This window comes from Molothrus aeneus, chromosome 2 (genome assembly GCF_037042795.1).
Source record: "Molothrus aeneus isolate 106 chromosome 2, BPBGC_Maene_1.0, whole genome shotgun sequence".
Taxonomy (NCBI): domain Eukaryota; kingdom Metazoa; phylum Chordata; class Aves; order Passeriformes; family Icteridae; genus Molothrus; species Molothrus aeneus.
Window position 1 is genome coordinate 24,899,102 of NC_089647.1, and position 15,635 is coordinate 24,914,736.

General features: G+C 47.0%; 1 protein-coding gene across 1 annotated transcript in view; it reads left to right on the forward strand.

Annotated features, from left to right (window-relative positions):
* Window positions 1-5,970: 5,970 nt before the first annotated feature.
* The window catches only part of VANGL1 (VANGL planar cell polarity protein 1), a 41,494-nt gene continuing 31,829 nt past the window's right edge, over window positions 5,971-15,635 (forward strand). Inside the window, exons 1-2 of the mRNA XM_066569308.1 lie at window positions 5,971-6,043; window positions 13,914-14,205. Of these exons, the coding sequence (XP_066425405.1) occupies window positions 14,123-14,205 (83 nt within the window). The 5' untranslated portion in view covers window positions 5,971-6,043; window positions 13,914-14,122. The remainder of the gene's footprint in view (window positions 6,044-13,913; window positions 14,206-15,635) is intronic.

The window sequence follows — 15,635 nt, forward strand, 5'->3', positions numbered from 1 at the left end:
GCTGTACCAAACAAGCCCATGGGATTTGTTACCTCCTTTGACCTTGCTGGAGCTGAGGGCAGCCAGTGCTGCACAGCACCTCTGTGAGTAGGACCTTTCTTGCAGCTGTTCCCACGAACAGCCCCCTCTGCACTTGGCAAAGTGCCTGCAGGATCAGAGTCCAACTGTGAGGGCTTGGAGGGGTGGGAGGTGGTGGGTGGATGTACCTTGTTCTCCCCAGTCTCTCAAACTGGCCCTCTTCCAGCAGGCCGGCTGGTGGCACTGTTAATCAGCTGCAGCAGCTCACAGTGCTTCTCCAGCCTGGAAAAAACGCTCCCTCTTTCCCAGAATTAAAACACCAATTATGCTTTTTTCGTTGGCAGCTTGACTGAACACATCATTTCAGTCTGCAGACTCAAGGCTCTGTTCCTCCACCTCTTCTTTTTCTTGCATGTTTATTGCCCTTTGTTAAAAGCTTTAGTTCCCAAGTATTCCAGTGTGTGCAGTCTTGTTCCTCAGCTTCAAGCTCACCTACGGGTTCTCTGGCCACCAGTTGCACATGAACAGAGGATTTGTCCTGTGGCTGGATCCCCCACAACAGACTGAAGTAGTTGTCTGCCCCCACTATGGCCAGCCATTCCTTTTTGAGGCCTCATGCCTTCCTTTGTTTCAGCCTGTGTCCTGTGCCTGCCACCCTGCTATGACTGACTAGAGAGAGGAGGGCTGACTGTAAATGTCCCTTACCCCTTAAGGCCTACAGGGACCCGAGAGGTACCTGTAACACACAGGAAAAGGCGTGGTATGTAACAGATTCTAGCCTTCTAACTCAGGGGCAAGTAAATAAATCAGGTTCTTGTCCTCTCTTGTCCTTTTCAGCTGTACAGATGAAATCTACCTTATTTTGTTCCCTTTAAATATACTTAGGAGATGCTTCTGGAGTGTGGGGACTTTGTTGTGGGTTTTTTGCTTTATTTTTTTTTTAAACAATGTTCTTTAGTATTCTTTAAATCTGCTGAACCCAAAGAAAAGATCTACCTGTCTGCTTTGAAATGAAAGTGAGATTTCAACTGAATCCTGAATTGGGTTTTGCGGAATCTCAGCAAAGGGAAGTTTTTCTAGTGTTGCTACCCACCACCATTTCTCTTTATTTGGGCAGAAATCATGTATTCCAGATAATTAATTCCATAAAGGGCTTAGCAGCTTTTATACAAGTTGCTATACAAAATAAATGTGTCATGCTGCTTCTTCAGCTGTGCAGTACTATGCATTTTCCCTTTCTAAATAGCCACCACTCCAAAAGGGAAGGAAGGAGTTCTTTTGTAGTCATGTCCCTCTGGCCTCTCTCTCTCTCTTCTTCCAAACAAGATTTTTTGCTGCAGAAGAGCTGAAAAGTGGCATCTTGTGCATTTCTGCCATTGCACGATTACTTAAACTTTGGATGTAAGCTGCTGGAGTGAGGTAAGCAGCTGAGAGCATGATCATGCACAGCTCAGATTGGCTGTACGAGCAGTTTCATCAGATAGGACCTCTGAAGTGACACCCACTCAGGAAAAAATTTGCACCCTGTGCTGGAGACTCCAGCTGATGCTATATACAAGCAGGCTGTAATTCAGAGTGACATTTATACTTGTGCTGGCTCAGCTCACACTTGCGTTTCTTGACAAAGCATTGCCTCTGATTCTCAGGACATTATGCACACAAATTTTCTCTTTAGTGGCCTGTAACTTGAGAATGATCTTTCCCATCTATTCAGGAAGTAGTAAAAGCAATACCAAGCACAGAAATCAATCAGGTTTTATGGACAAATGTAGACACATGATTTTGTCACTGAATTTTGTCAGAGACAAAAATTATCTGGATATGTCACTGTGTGTTGGGGAAGATGGAGTCTGGATTTTGAGGAAAGAAGAAGACTGGTTTCCAAGGTGATGGAAAAAATCTACACTGAATCCAACCTCAGTATCTTAACAAAAATAGTGTTTGTGTGTATCTCCAAACAGAGCAGAATCTGACCCACAAAAATGATCAATAGAAAAATATAAGGATAAGGAGATTGATTAATTTAAAAATAAGTGAAACCAACGTCCTGGAGGAAAAAGAAAAGCAAACTTTTGAGCTGAGAGATGACTTAAAAGTGTAACGTACATGTCAAGTTGTGTGAAAACTCCCATCGCTTTACAGTATACGATCTTGGAAGAGAGAACGTACACACCTTTATTCAGATGATTTCAGTGAATAGCAGGTTGCTAATGCACTGTGATCAGCAAATCAAAATGTAAGACAGAATGATTCAAAACCCTAAAGGATTTGCCATAAGAATGGATAATGTCCCCATTTCAGAAAGTGCCTTATGTTTTTCTGTTTTTCTGTTTTTCTGTCCAACTCATGCTTTTCACAGTGAAAAGTCCAAGCCTGAGGAATGCAGTAGAATTACATATGAGTGTCTTCTCTAGAATGCAGATGTCTATATCATTTTGAATTTCCTGCAAGTGTGTGTATTTCATATTGGACTACACCATCCACCCATCTTGGCCCTGGTCAGATGGTACTGCATTGGTGGGAAGGCACGTAGACCCTTCAGAAAATGTGATGAAGACAGGAACTGTCTGGATCCTCACGTTTCAGGCAGGAAGAGAATGTTCCTGCTTGCACTTGTAGCATTTTCCTGTGTGTTTCTTCAAAGCTAAGGATAGAAACAACCCCCTCAAGGAGCTGTATGAAATGAGAATGCTAATCATGTTGCTGTTGAAAAAAGCAAATCAACAGAGAGTTAAGGAAAGAGAGAAGTTGCATTTTGTAAAATCTGAGAAAGGCTTTGGTTTTGGCAGCTTAAGCAGAAAATAATTATTTTATTAACTTGCTGAAATAAGTGCAGGGCATCTGCTATCCTTTCTCTGCTGCTTCCAGTGAATTTGAAGTTGCAGCATTGACATTCACATTATAAGGAATGCTTTTTTTTTCCATAGAAGAGAGACAAATTTGGAGCAAATCAAAGGTATTTATGATCTCATAAAATGATCTCAAGTCTGCTTTGGAAAGGGAAACAGGGATGAATCTGAAATCATCTCCCTTGCTTGTGTGCCACTTCATGAGACAATTTAGGCCTGGCTTCATATGTGTGCCCTAGCTCCTCATCTATCTGTGTGTGCATCTGAGATCATGCCATAAAGCAGGGCCAAACTATACACTTGACCACTTACAATTCCTTCCTAAAATATCTTCTGGCCACTGTTCCAGCAGGAACAGGAAAAGATCAAAGCAGAGGAGAACAGAACAGTGTAAGTGTTTTGCATTACAAACACGCTCTGGACCAGAGACCAGCTTTGTTTGACATGGACATACTGGAGTCCACTAACATGATTCAGGGATTGGCATATCTGACACACCAGGAGCTGGGATTTTTTAGCTTTGAGAAGAGGTTTCAGAGTGGAGGTGATGTGTGTAAATGTGTATTACTATGTATAAATATCAGTTGGAAGGGAATAAAAAAGTGGAGCCAGACTATTCTCAGTGGGACCTAGTGAAAGGAAAGGAGGGAACAGGTGCCAACTGAGATGCATGAAATTACATTTAAATGTGAGAAAAACCCAATTTTTACTATTCATGTGTTAAACATTGGAACAGGTTGCCCAGGGAGCTTGTGGACTCTTTGTCTTTGGAGATGTTCAAAACCCTGCCTGGCACAGCCCCAAGCAACCTGTTTTAGTTGACCCTGTTCTGACTGGAAAGACTGGATCTCCAGAGGTCCACTGCAACTGAAACAATTCTCCTGTGATTCTATAAGACCCATTCAGGTACCTTAAAGAAAACCCTAATCAACTCTAAATTTACCTATTCAGTAGTGTACAGGAGCAGAGCACTTCACAAATTTCTGAACTATGACCCTTCTACACAGGTAGCTTGACTCAGACGAAACATTTCCTCATGTCTCAGAGGTTTAAACAGATGATGAGAGATAAACATGTAACAATATCTCAGAATCTGCCCCTGAGCCCATCTTCAGTGTATTCCTCCTTTGCCAGTCTTCTGTGTAACACCTTGACCTAGTTAGGAGTGAGGGGCTTCACTGCTGGGTCCAAGAGGTATCTGCACCAGGTCTGGGCAGGGCATGGGTGCTGATTCTCACTGAGGTTTGTGTACATCCCTAGAAATCTCCTTTCCGTAGGGTACTGCAACAGGTCCTGCTGCTCTAAACCATGAAACGAGCATTGAGAAATCCTCTAAATCTTCTTGAGCAGCTGCTGGGGCAACATGGTAGGAAAAGAAATAGATTTAGCAGAGTTTCTTTGTTGCTTTCAAAGATGTCTAGTTAAAGACCTTTGCTAAAGGTCTCTTTCCCTTGCTGATGTTTTCCCCTGAGTTTCCATAGCTTTTCAGGCAGGGCAGTATCTCCCCCACATGGCACAGGTAAAACCTTGCTCCTTGGCTGGAGTCTCTCCCCTGCCCCAGATGGGTGTCCTGCTTAAGCTCGAGCTGTTGTCTTTTGTCACGTTTCACCCACCTCAGGTGGGTGAACAGGGTGAAATGTGACAAAATGAGTAAGCCCATTAGCCGTGGAGAGCCATCAGCAGGCAGTGAGACTGTGGCAGGCTTTCAGCAGGGTGTCAGATGCTTTTCACAGGGCAGAGACAGTCCCTGGAATGCAGCAGAATACTCAGGCCTTGGGCAAGTTTAGACACATGTTGATGCATAATACAAGATGGAGCCTATCAGTTGATATCAGACTCTTCCAGTCTTCCAGTCAGTCACAGGGTTGGGTAGGCAGGAATGCCATGCAAAATAGGAGGTAATGTAACTACCAAATCAGAGTGATACGGAAAGGTTTCTTGTCATTCCTGGCTGACTGTTTCATTGTGAAGTCATTCTGTGGGCTATGGGTGTTTGAGTAGGGGGCAAGCACCACAAATAAAACTGTGACATTAATTTGGGAAAACAGAGGGAAGGCAAAGTGGAGGGAAAAAATAAAACATGCCATCTACAGAAGCCACAATAAGGTAAAACATACATTCTCTAATAACTTCAGTTTCTTCTGCATTTGTTCCATTTGTTGCCTGGGTCATACCTGAGCAGTTCAAAGTGTAGGACTGGAATCTAGGAGGTCTAGATTTTCTTCATACGCTTCCAGTTGCTAGCTCATTGTATGTCCTGAAATGTAAATATTTTTAAAGGGTAAAAAACCCCAAAGGTAAAATGAAATAGGAACAACATTTACATGTAGAAAAAATTACTTGTGCTAACACAGGACTCTCCGGTTTCCTTCCCACCTGCCCGGAGCAAGTGGTGCCAGGAATTTGCTGCCCTAGGCAGGCTTCAGGCAAAGCAGACCCTTCTCCCTGGGCGGCAGGAGGTCCTTCCTCATGGCAGTCCTCTTGTGACCAGGGCCAAAGGGCGCTGCAGCTGCAGGCTTTGGGTGGAGGAACAGACCAAGCCATCCCCAAAGCGAGGCATTAGAGTGCCTGGGAATACACTTAGCCTTAGAGGAAACCCAAGGACACCGTAGTCTGGGATGGGATAGCTCCAACGGACCGATCTTTCTCTTGGAGGAGAAGGTGACAGCATAGGACAGTCGAGGAGCTTGGCTGTGTGGAGGAGAGCTGCAGAGCCTTGGAAGAGCTGCGGGGCTCATGGGCTGGGCACGGGGAGCAAGGAGGGCGGCGATGGAGAAAGCAGCGGCAGGAGATGTGAAGGAGCGCGTGTACGCCCGAGGTGCGGAGGAGGCTGAACTACGGGGAGAGGTTCAAGCGTCAAATCGGGCCTCGGGGGCTGAGCAGCGGGTCCGGCCGCACAGCCCCACCAGCTGCGGCTGCAACAGGGCCCGGCTCCGAGGGATTTGGATGCCGGAGTCTCAGGTACCGTGAGGGCGGCCGCTGCCAGGGCAGGCGAGCCTCGCCCGGGGGCGGTGGCTCCGGCGGGGGAGGGACGGGCTGCGGGGCGGTGCCGGGCACAGGAAGCGGAAAGCGGCAGCAGCGACGGCGGCCGCCGCCGGGGAAGGTGGCGGGGAGCGGCGCGGCGGCGGAGGGTTGGGTCGGTGCCGGCAGCAGCATGGGACGGCCGCGGGAGGGAGGTGAGTCCGTCCATCCGCCCGCCCGCCCGTCTGTCTGTGCGGGGCCGGCCGCGGTGCGGGGGGGCGATGCCGCTGCCCCCTACCACGCCCTCCCGCCGCCGGGACCCCGGTGCTGGGGCGGCGGGAGCGGCGGTGTGGCAGCCTCCGGCTCCCGCGCCTGGCCGCAGGGTCCGTGCCCGGCCGGGCGGTGCTGCTGAGGGCCCCGGCGGTGCCCGCTGCGGGGCCAGCCCGCCGCGTCCCGCTGCCCTGCCCGGCGCTTTCCGCGCTGCGCGCTGGTTCCCGTGCCTGGGCGATGGTGGAAGGCGGGCGGGGGCCTCCCTCCTGCCGGCCGGGGCTCAGCCTGCCCGCCGTGAGGCTGCGGGGGCGGCGGGTCCGCGGTCTCGGCATCCCGGGAGAAGGCGCTCGGTGCCGGCGAGGGCCGTGGGCGCAGGAGCGCTCTGTCTGCCGAGCCTCGCCCTGCAAGGAGCCCGTGCGCTGCTGGTACGAGAGGCTCCGCGCTGGTGTGAATGCTCTGCCGGTGGTGCCTTGCCTGCCCATGGCGTGTGAAACAAACTGCTCTGTGTTTGGGCTCATCCCGCTGGGCAGCACGGGAGGGGGAGCAGGAGTGACGGGAAGGAGAGCGAGCTGCTGCGAAATAACATAGGGGGTTTGGTTTTTTATTCAGAAGGTTGTCAAGGTGGTGAACTGACTCTCTTATGCCGAGGGTTGAACTCTTTGAATTGCAGAGCCGGTGAAAGCATAAGTGACTTGATGGCAGGGTTTTCGATCTGAGGAGGCAGCTGGGCGATTCTGTGGCTGTTTGAGCAGTGGGATTTTTTTGACCCTGAGTTTGTCAGTAATGAACTGCCCACTAGATCTATAAAGAGTTAAGAAATGGAGTCACGCTGGCTGGAAGTGCAAATTAGGATGTTATGAAGTATTTTCTCTGATACCATTGCCTGTGAGCTCAGCCTGACTTCAAGGAGGAGAGTTGTGGAGAAGGGAGCTTCAGCAGTGCTTTGCCACCTTTGAAAAGCTTCGTTTTGACCATGCTTGGCTCTTTTCCCCCACTGGGTTTGGCTATTTAGCTGGCCACAGCTACGAGGCCAGTGTTGGCTCAGTGATCACTACAGTTGTTAATTTTGAAAAATAAATGTGAATGGAGTCTTGTAGAAAACCTCCTTTAAAAATGTTCCCTATAGCTGAAATTTTGGAATAATCCCAGGCTGTACTGGAACCAGCCAGGCAAATATCTAACTGTTCCCAGCCAGTGACCAGTAGCTCCCAGTAGTTGCTTCTGGCCTTTTGGTTTTGGTTAGCAGTGGCAGTTGTTCCTGGTGGCTGTTGTCTTATGGATATGCGCACCTGGAGAGGGCTTCCTGTCATTGTGAGACTGGGGTACAGTACTAGGACAACACTACCAAGTGATTGCAGTTGTACTAGCAGAACTGCGTGTTGTGTTGTTGTAGCCTGCCTTCCTTACACCCCCACCTCTTGCAACCAAAGCAAAGGATGGTGTCAGAAATGTGACTTTGCTGCTGCAGGGCTTGTGCTGCTTTGTGGGGAGCTGAGAGGCAGACCTGAGTGGAGAGCTGTGATGTCTAGTTCTGCTGGTGGGAAATAGTGAGCTCCTGTTTCTCGATGTCTGGTACTGTTGCTTGGAAGAAGAAAATGAACCTGTGTAAAAACAATCTTAGTACTTCTTTTAATTCCTCATTAGCCTGTATGTCAGAATTTTCTGACTTGGGTCAAATTAAAAAACAATGGTTATTTCCTCTGGGGTCAATACCTTTGCCCTCTCTCCTTGCAAGGGCAGAATGGCATTGGAATTCTACAGATTTGAGCATGAGGGAGATGTAGAGAGACTCCATTCTGTGGAGTCCCAGAATGTGCTGTGTCCTGGGGATTTTCTCAGGGTCTGTCGACTTCTTTTTTGTTCTAAATTTAAATAGAAAATGCTGGCAGATATGAAGTGTCTTAAAGGAGGGAGTGCTCTTTCACTAGATAAACCTTTTGCAGTTCATACCTTTTAATGCTAACTCAGTATCTAAGTGCTACGGCTAAAAGCAAGTACTGAAAATGAGGTACAGGTACTGCCTGTTGGGATAGACAGAGTCAGCGGTGTCTTGTGAGACTCTTTTCCCCGTTTGTTTTATTTTAAATGTCAATGTGGAAAACTGTATTCCTGTGCACAGTCCCAGGTGCCCTGGTGTCCTGAGGTTGAGGCCACACTACCTTGTGCCCCACTGCGTGGCTCTGGAGTTAAGAGGAGCACTGGAAGATCTGGCAGCATGGAACAGACCCATGAATGAGGAAGCACAAGCTTTCACCAGTCTCACAGGATGGCACTGAGGTGTAGTTTGCATGATTGAGTCTCAAATGCTCATTGTGCTTCAGAAACCTGGTCAGCACAGATGTGGCTCTTGGAGTGGGCAAAGAACATCCTCCAGGGAAGTGCTTCATAGATGGGCCCCATGTAGAGAGCTTCCAGCTGTGTAATGGGGGGACAAGAGGCTGGGGGTCACTGCTTGGAAACTCCACTCACTTGAGTGGTGGTTTTGCCTGGGTATTTCTCTTGTCAGTTGCTGTGTTTTCAGACCTGTGTGCTGCATGTTCTGATTAAACAGTGGATTGCTTCAGTGAACCAAGTGGCTTTTCCTTGTGAAATACCCATGTCATGGACTAATGGTTTTCAGCTTTGGGGCTGGAAATTCCAGGGGATCTGTGAAATCTTTCTGAGGAGCCTCTGAGAAGCAAAAGAAAATAGAACCTATTGCTAAAGGGCTTGAATTTGCTGACTACTAAATGGGGTTTTTTAGAATGAGTGGCTTGCAAATCAAGAGCCTCCACCATAGAGTAAAAGCCATGGTTTAGTTTTATTTATATATACATATATATATAAATATATATTAAATATATATGGCCAAAATTGACCTTATTTAATGACATGCAAAAATAAATACAAATATTTTAGAAAAACCTTGTTTCCCAAAGCTCATTGCCCGTTAAAACTGGAAGTCTTGGCTCTGCAAGTAGATGAGCATGGATGAACTTATGTGCTTCCGGATCAAGTTGCTGGATTGGGGCCTGCTCAGGAAATTCAAAAGCAAGAGGTTCCTGTGGCATTGCTCATAGGTCTTTACTATGTCTGCAGTTGAAGTTACGCAACTTCTCGTTTTCCTGAAGTGAATAATGGGAATGTGCTGCAGCAGTACTGTGCAGCCAGGCCAATGCCGGATTTGGAAAAGCTTCCTCACTGCTTAGCCCTCTTAATTGTTTTTACTTTTGAGCCCTCAGCGCTTGAGGTTCGGTGTGTTTGATTTGCAAAGCTCTTCGTTTCACTAAAGGAAGGGAAAAGAAGATTTCTCAGTGCAATAGCTTGTGGGCATCCATTACCCTGTAGACAGCTGGTGCTGTTTAACAAGTGAGGCTGACGGTGTTTGGAGCTGAATTCTGCGCACATCCTCACGGACACTTGTGGCTGCTTTGCGCTCCAGATGGCACTTCCAAATACACACAACTTCATGAACTGACTGGTAAACCAACTCTAATTGATTGCAAGTTTTAAACAGAGCAAGATTCAAACTGTGCAAAGATTTCAAAGATGAGCTGCTCTGGAGTTATTTGCCTCAACTTCACAGGGGAAAATCCATTGGGAAGGCATGGGATGTAAAGGGAGCCGTTGTTTGCGTTTGCCCTCTTTGATTTAAAGATGCAACTTGCTCTTTTAAATTTCTCTTGGGCTGGGAGCCAAACTGCTCTCCCTTGAAGACTATCACAAAGCAAACTTCATTGGAAATAGGATTGGGCTTCCAGTGTGGAAAATAGCAATTCAAAAGAACTCTTTTTGAGATTTATGAGCATATGAAAAGAGGGAGTTACAATGAGTTGTGTAGCTGCGTAGAAACTGTAATTACAGTGATCTCTGCAGTATTCAGGGGTAGCTACATTTCTTCACTGTCATGCAGGGTGCGGCAGTCCTTGCCAGCACAGGGTCCCAAAATTTACTTCGGGGTGCCCTTACCATTGTTTTCCATCTAGTACTTGGCTTCTTTCTGTCATCAGTGAATAGGGGAAAGGCAAAGTGTGAGTGCTGGCCCTACTGGGAGCAAAGTTCTGGGTGTACAGTTTATACAACTGTCGTGGTGGAGCAGAGGACACATTCCCATCTCCCCTCTAGCTGTTCCCTTGTGCTGCTATTCACCCTGATGCTGGTTTTGATGTTTGGAGCTGTGCTGTGAACTAGGTCACGGAAAGGATCCAAGACAAAAGCGTGGCAGGGGGGCGAAAGGGGATTTTTTGTTTTGTTTTCCAGCAGTGCTGTTTGCTTGCTGAGAATTGTGTTGACACAACCGAGAGTGGTGAACCGTGGTGCGGAGGTGGAAGCGACTACACCAGCCTTCTTGTCAACGCTGAAATACAGTGCAACTGTACCCTCAGGCCAGCAGAGCTTTGTTTCATGCAGGGCCAGAAGCTCTGCAAACAGACCATGCCTTCAGCAGAGTCCTGCAAGATGTAATGATCATTTGTGAAGCCATTTCAATTGACTATGTTGTACTCTGAATTCAGGCTCTTTTGTGAAGGGCTGAGGCCCCACATGATGGGGCTGCTACTTTAAGCAGAACACTTGTTCTTACCCAGAGGGGTAGGGTAGGAATCATCATTAGCAGTGATTTAGTAGTGGAGGTGTGTGAAGACTGTGCTCAGTTTGGATATGGTTGAGTTATGAAGGACATGAGGACAACTTGTCTTCTCTATGTCTCCTCAGGCTCCAGTAATGGCCACTCTTGGGTTGATGGCTAATCCAGTGTTGACTTCTGTCTATGCCATTGGAAGAGCTCCAACCCAGAGGTGTAGTTTAGCTTGTTAATTGTATTTTGGTCCCTTCCTTACCTCCTTCACAGTAGTTTCAGAAGCTTTTGTGGTGTAAGGCTGCCCTGCCTTCCTGCTGTGAAATAGAGCAGGAGGTGGGTAACTGCCTTGGCATGGCTATGGGGAGTGTGTGTTTAGACTGTGCTGCTCCCTTCTTGGCTGGGCGTGGTGTCTATCTAGCAATCCAGGCTAGCCTCTGTTGGACAAATCTAGGAAGCCTTCTTGACAATCATTCTCAGTTGGGCACCAGGCAAAGCCAGTGGTCTTCTGCTTTTTGCGGCTGAGGTTGGGCAGATGTATTTTGTTCTTGGCTGGCCTGTGAGTGCCTTGACAGGAAGATTATTTAGCCACTGGTGTGCCCTGCAGTTGGGGCAAAGAGGAGGTGCAGAGTCCCTGAGTTCATCCTAGAATCATTTAGGTTGGGAAATACTTCTGAGATTACTGCTTTTGACGGTGATCCAGGAGACTTGATGGTTTTTGGGGGCCGCCTTGTTGACTTTTCACAGAGCTGTGTCAAAACCGTTGCTCTTGCTTACACAGAAAGGGAAAGTTGGCATGATCCAGCCTGCCCTGATGTTCCGGTGTTGGTCTTTTCTGCCTGGTGCCTGAGCACTGCCTTACTTCACTCACCATCAAATGGGCACTGCTTGTTCATGGTACCTGCCCAGGCAGCCTGTGCATTTCCACAGCAGCCTCTGCCTGCAGAAATGTTCCCAGAGGCCTCCAGAGAAGTATGGTCCTGTGCCGATGGGGTGAGAGGGGTCAAAAGAGGAGCTCTATTCCCAGTCCCTGCCTCAGCTCTGGTTCTTATACCTGGGATATGGGGGAAAATTCTTTTATGTGGTTAGAGGAAAAGGGTGAGAGTTTTTACTTTCCTAGAGGGCTAGAAAAATACATAACCTTTACTGATATATGCCAGTAGCTCCCCTTGCTTTTCCTTTTCCTATAATGCAGTGATATGTATCTGTAAAGGTAATGGCTGTTCTCAAAGGGACTCCAGTAACATCACAAACAGTGGTTTAAGACTACAATAACTTGTCACCTTTTGTTCAACTGAGGGTGTTTCTGGTCCGTGGTGCCTAATGACTGTAAAGTCCTGTGTAGCCATCTCCTCATCCTGCTTTTTGAACGCAGGGGGGTCGTGGCCTCATCTCCATTTATCAGAGGAAGACAGAGAGAGAGAAAGAATTTTTCTGTGTTGCCTAGCAGGACAGTAGAGGTAAAAATCAGCTTTAATGAGCCTATTGCTGGAGCAGTAAGGTACAGGCTGTGTGCAAATCCAGGGAGTTAATGAGTGTTAACATCACATCCTAGGCTGGGGGATTTTTATTCTTGTTATAGTAATGATGCCATTTTCCAAACTGTGCTGTGCCTTGGCTTTGTTTAACTGTATTTTAATCCATCCTCATTCCTTTCCTCCTGAAACTGAGCCTTATGGTCCCATCCTTATTTGTCCTTTTTGTATTCTCTGAGTTACAATGTGCTCTTAGAGCTTGGGAATCCTGTACACCCAAGTCCCCATGCCTTTCTGCTTTCCAGGAGCCCTGGAAAGCCAGTGTTGTGCCAATACCTGCTGCTCTGGATGCAATGGGGGTGCTGCTTTACTTTGTTGCAGATTGCACCTCCCGCCAAGGAACCCTGTGGGGAAGAGGCTTGGTTCTTTGGCAGTGCTTGCATGTGGCAGAGCTCTCTGCTCTGCTGCGAGCCTCTGTGGAGGTGTTAGTGGAGGAATCTTATGGCTCGCAAGAATAGTTGGCCAAACCAGGATTTCTGTTGTTGTCCCTCTGTCTTTGGGGAAGGAGAGAGATGAAAGCAGTGGTTGCCTTTTTTTATTGTTAACACCTTCAAAAACTGCTATGAGCAGAAAATTACAGAGGAGTCTAATTTCAAGCGCTCTTTTGCCCACTCTGAAAGCATGGCATGGCTTTAGTGCTCTGTTGGCTGGAGGCAGCAGTTGCTTGGGCAGAAGGCATGTGAGAGGGCTCCTGTGTGCCACAGGAGTGCTGGGCTGTGTCAAGGTACCTCTGTCCATAGCTGCAACCCTTCCCTCTTCCCTAATAGCATGTGTTTCCCCAAACTGGTGATCAACTCCTTAACGCCCCTCCTTTCCATGTCTCTTCTCACCTACCGCAGGATGAGGATTTGGAAAGTGGGATGATGTCTATCTACCCTTCCTTCCCACAGGGCTCGGGGGTTTTGACATGTTACTGTTGGAAATTGTTCTAATGTTGCCCTGCTCCTGCCCCAAAAAGCATGACCCTCTTCTGCCCTTTACAGATGTGACTTCAGCTGCTTTTCCAAGTGGAAGTACATTGTAGGAAGTGTTGGCCCATATAAGCTAGATGTGATCTCTAATCGACTCTCCCCAGTGTTATTAGTATGTGTATATTTAGAGATGATTTTTAATAAAATTGAATTCTTCAAGGCCCGAATTAGCTTCTGGAGACAAAGGTTACAAAGAGAGGGAGGTGTTCACAGTGCCATTCACTGTACAGTAACTAATGCCTGTATAATGGGCACACCTTGCAGTTAAGAAAACGAAGCAGGTTCAGACATGGTGGACTGATTCTCTCCAGAATTTCTCCTAGAGAAGTTGCCCTCACCCCCACCCCTTCCCCCTGTAAATAGGCTGTAATGCTGCTGTTCTGAAAGGGGGGGTTATTTGGGCTGTGTGTCATGCAGGACAAGAGATGTGGTGTCGAAGCCAAGCCTGGCCATTTTTCTGTGGCTGAATTTTGGTTTCTAAGGCTGCTGTGCCTTCTCCGAGTCACTGTCCCTACCAGGTGACCTAGACTGTCTCTTCCAGCTTTTTAGATGAATGAGCTAAACTCTGCAAAACAGATGCACTGAATTAATTTAAAGCTCTTCAAATGCATATATTTCACTAGATCAGAAAGAGAGGCTGAGCAGGACAGGCTTGATGAGTGTGATATGTGGCCAGAGTGAGGGAATTCCTGCAGCAGGGATGATGTCTTGCTTTGCTTAGAGTGCACTTCCATGCCTGTTTCTCGTTTCTTAGGTCAATCGTGAGAAGCCAAGCACCCTCCCTCCCCTCCCCTCTGATCAGATTCCTTTTAAGTGAAGCTCACTCAGTCTCTGAGGACCAGATCTCACCGATGACTGGGAAGCAAAGAGTACCCAGGAAAGCACTTTTACCACGGACTCCACCTCAGGAGCACCAGGAACTCATCTTTTAAATAAAATCTGTGCCCCTTCCGTGCACACCCGATGTCTGCTGCAATGGATACAGAATCAACATATTCGGGATACTCCCACTACTCAGGTCACTCCAAAAAAGCTCACAGACAAGGGTAAGGAAATGTTTGGTTTTAATTACTTACTGCTCTAAGTTAGGATATGTCCTATGGGAAAAAAAACCTGTAAGCCAGGATAAAATCGGTGGACCTAGATGTCTGGAGAAGACAGATGTGGAAAGTCCTCGTGGGGAACACAGTGAGGAGACTTGAAGCTGCTAATTCATTGATATTCAACCTGTTGGATGCATGCTGGGGTTATGTGTGGCCAAAAAGATGGGGATAGTGCCAGCAGAAAGAAAATATTACCTAACTCCCCTCTTAAAGGATGAGGGATGAGTACAGCATCTAGGGAGAAGACATGTTAGACTTCCTAAATTGATAATTGCTAGTTGTCCTCTGATACCATTTCTTTATTCTCTAATAATAAGGCTTCCTGCCTCTCTCCACCCTCCTCCAGCCTACTCTGTTAATGGTGTGTTGAGGTTTTTTTAAATAGAATTTGAGTGGTACTTGAGTCGGCAGCAAGTCCTTTATCAGCGTTGATTGGATTAGAAGTTAGGCTTTTCTGAACTTGAATAGCAAGTCCTTTCTGTTGTGGTAGTTCAACAGCCTGAAAACCCATCTGCTCTGAAACTTTTGGAAACATTTTATTTTCTTTTTTTTCCTACACTATACTTAATTTTACATCTAAAATATGTGCCACTTACTGTTTGCAACTTATTACTGAGCTGGTCCAAAATAATTTTGCAATTCGAAAGCAATTACCCTGTGTGGTTGGAAAAAGAATTCTTCCATGAAGTCTCTTTGCTCACAGTCCAGTTATCGAGTAGAACATGTCTTGTTTGCCTTTTTTCCCTTCTTTAGCATCCAACCCCCAATACAGATTGCCCTTTTAAACTTAGAATGCTATGTGGAAAGATGCCTTCAGAGTTCCAAAAACAACATAAAAATCCTAGAGCCCATAAACTGGAAAAAGTGTCATCCCCTGAAACCTTTGGGCTTTGGTAATTCCAAGAGAGAGGCAGAGCTGGGATACTCATGAGTGTTAAGCCAGTCCCTGAGCACAGTGAGGATTTCCAGTGTAAAGGCTGCTTTCCTGTCTGTGTGGGAACGGGGAGGAAAGCATTGGTGAGCAGATTGATGGAGCTTAATTCATCTTGAGACTTCCTCAGATGAGAAGCTGTGAGGTCTGCAAGGGTGCTCTGGAAATAAAGACTGGCCTTGTACCCTTGATGTTCTTGCTTTCTTTGTGAGAGGTTAACTTGAGGTTATTAACCAGTGGAAATAAACTTCACCAATTGTCCTACAATGTTAAGGTCAGAGATGGCAAGACTCTGCTTTGCAGGAACTAAAGCTGTATTGATTAATTCCTTGTGTTAACTGGGCATGTCCCTGCAGGACACCTTCTTGTAGGTTGAGAACTGTGTAGACCAGTAAATTCCAAATGGAATTGCCAGTTGTTTGGAGCATGCAGGCTTTCCTTT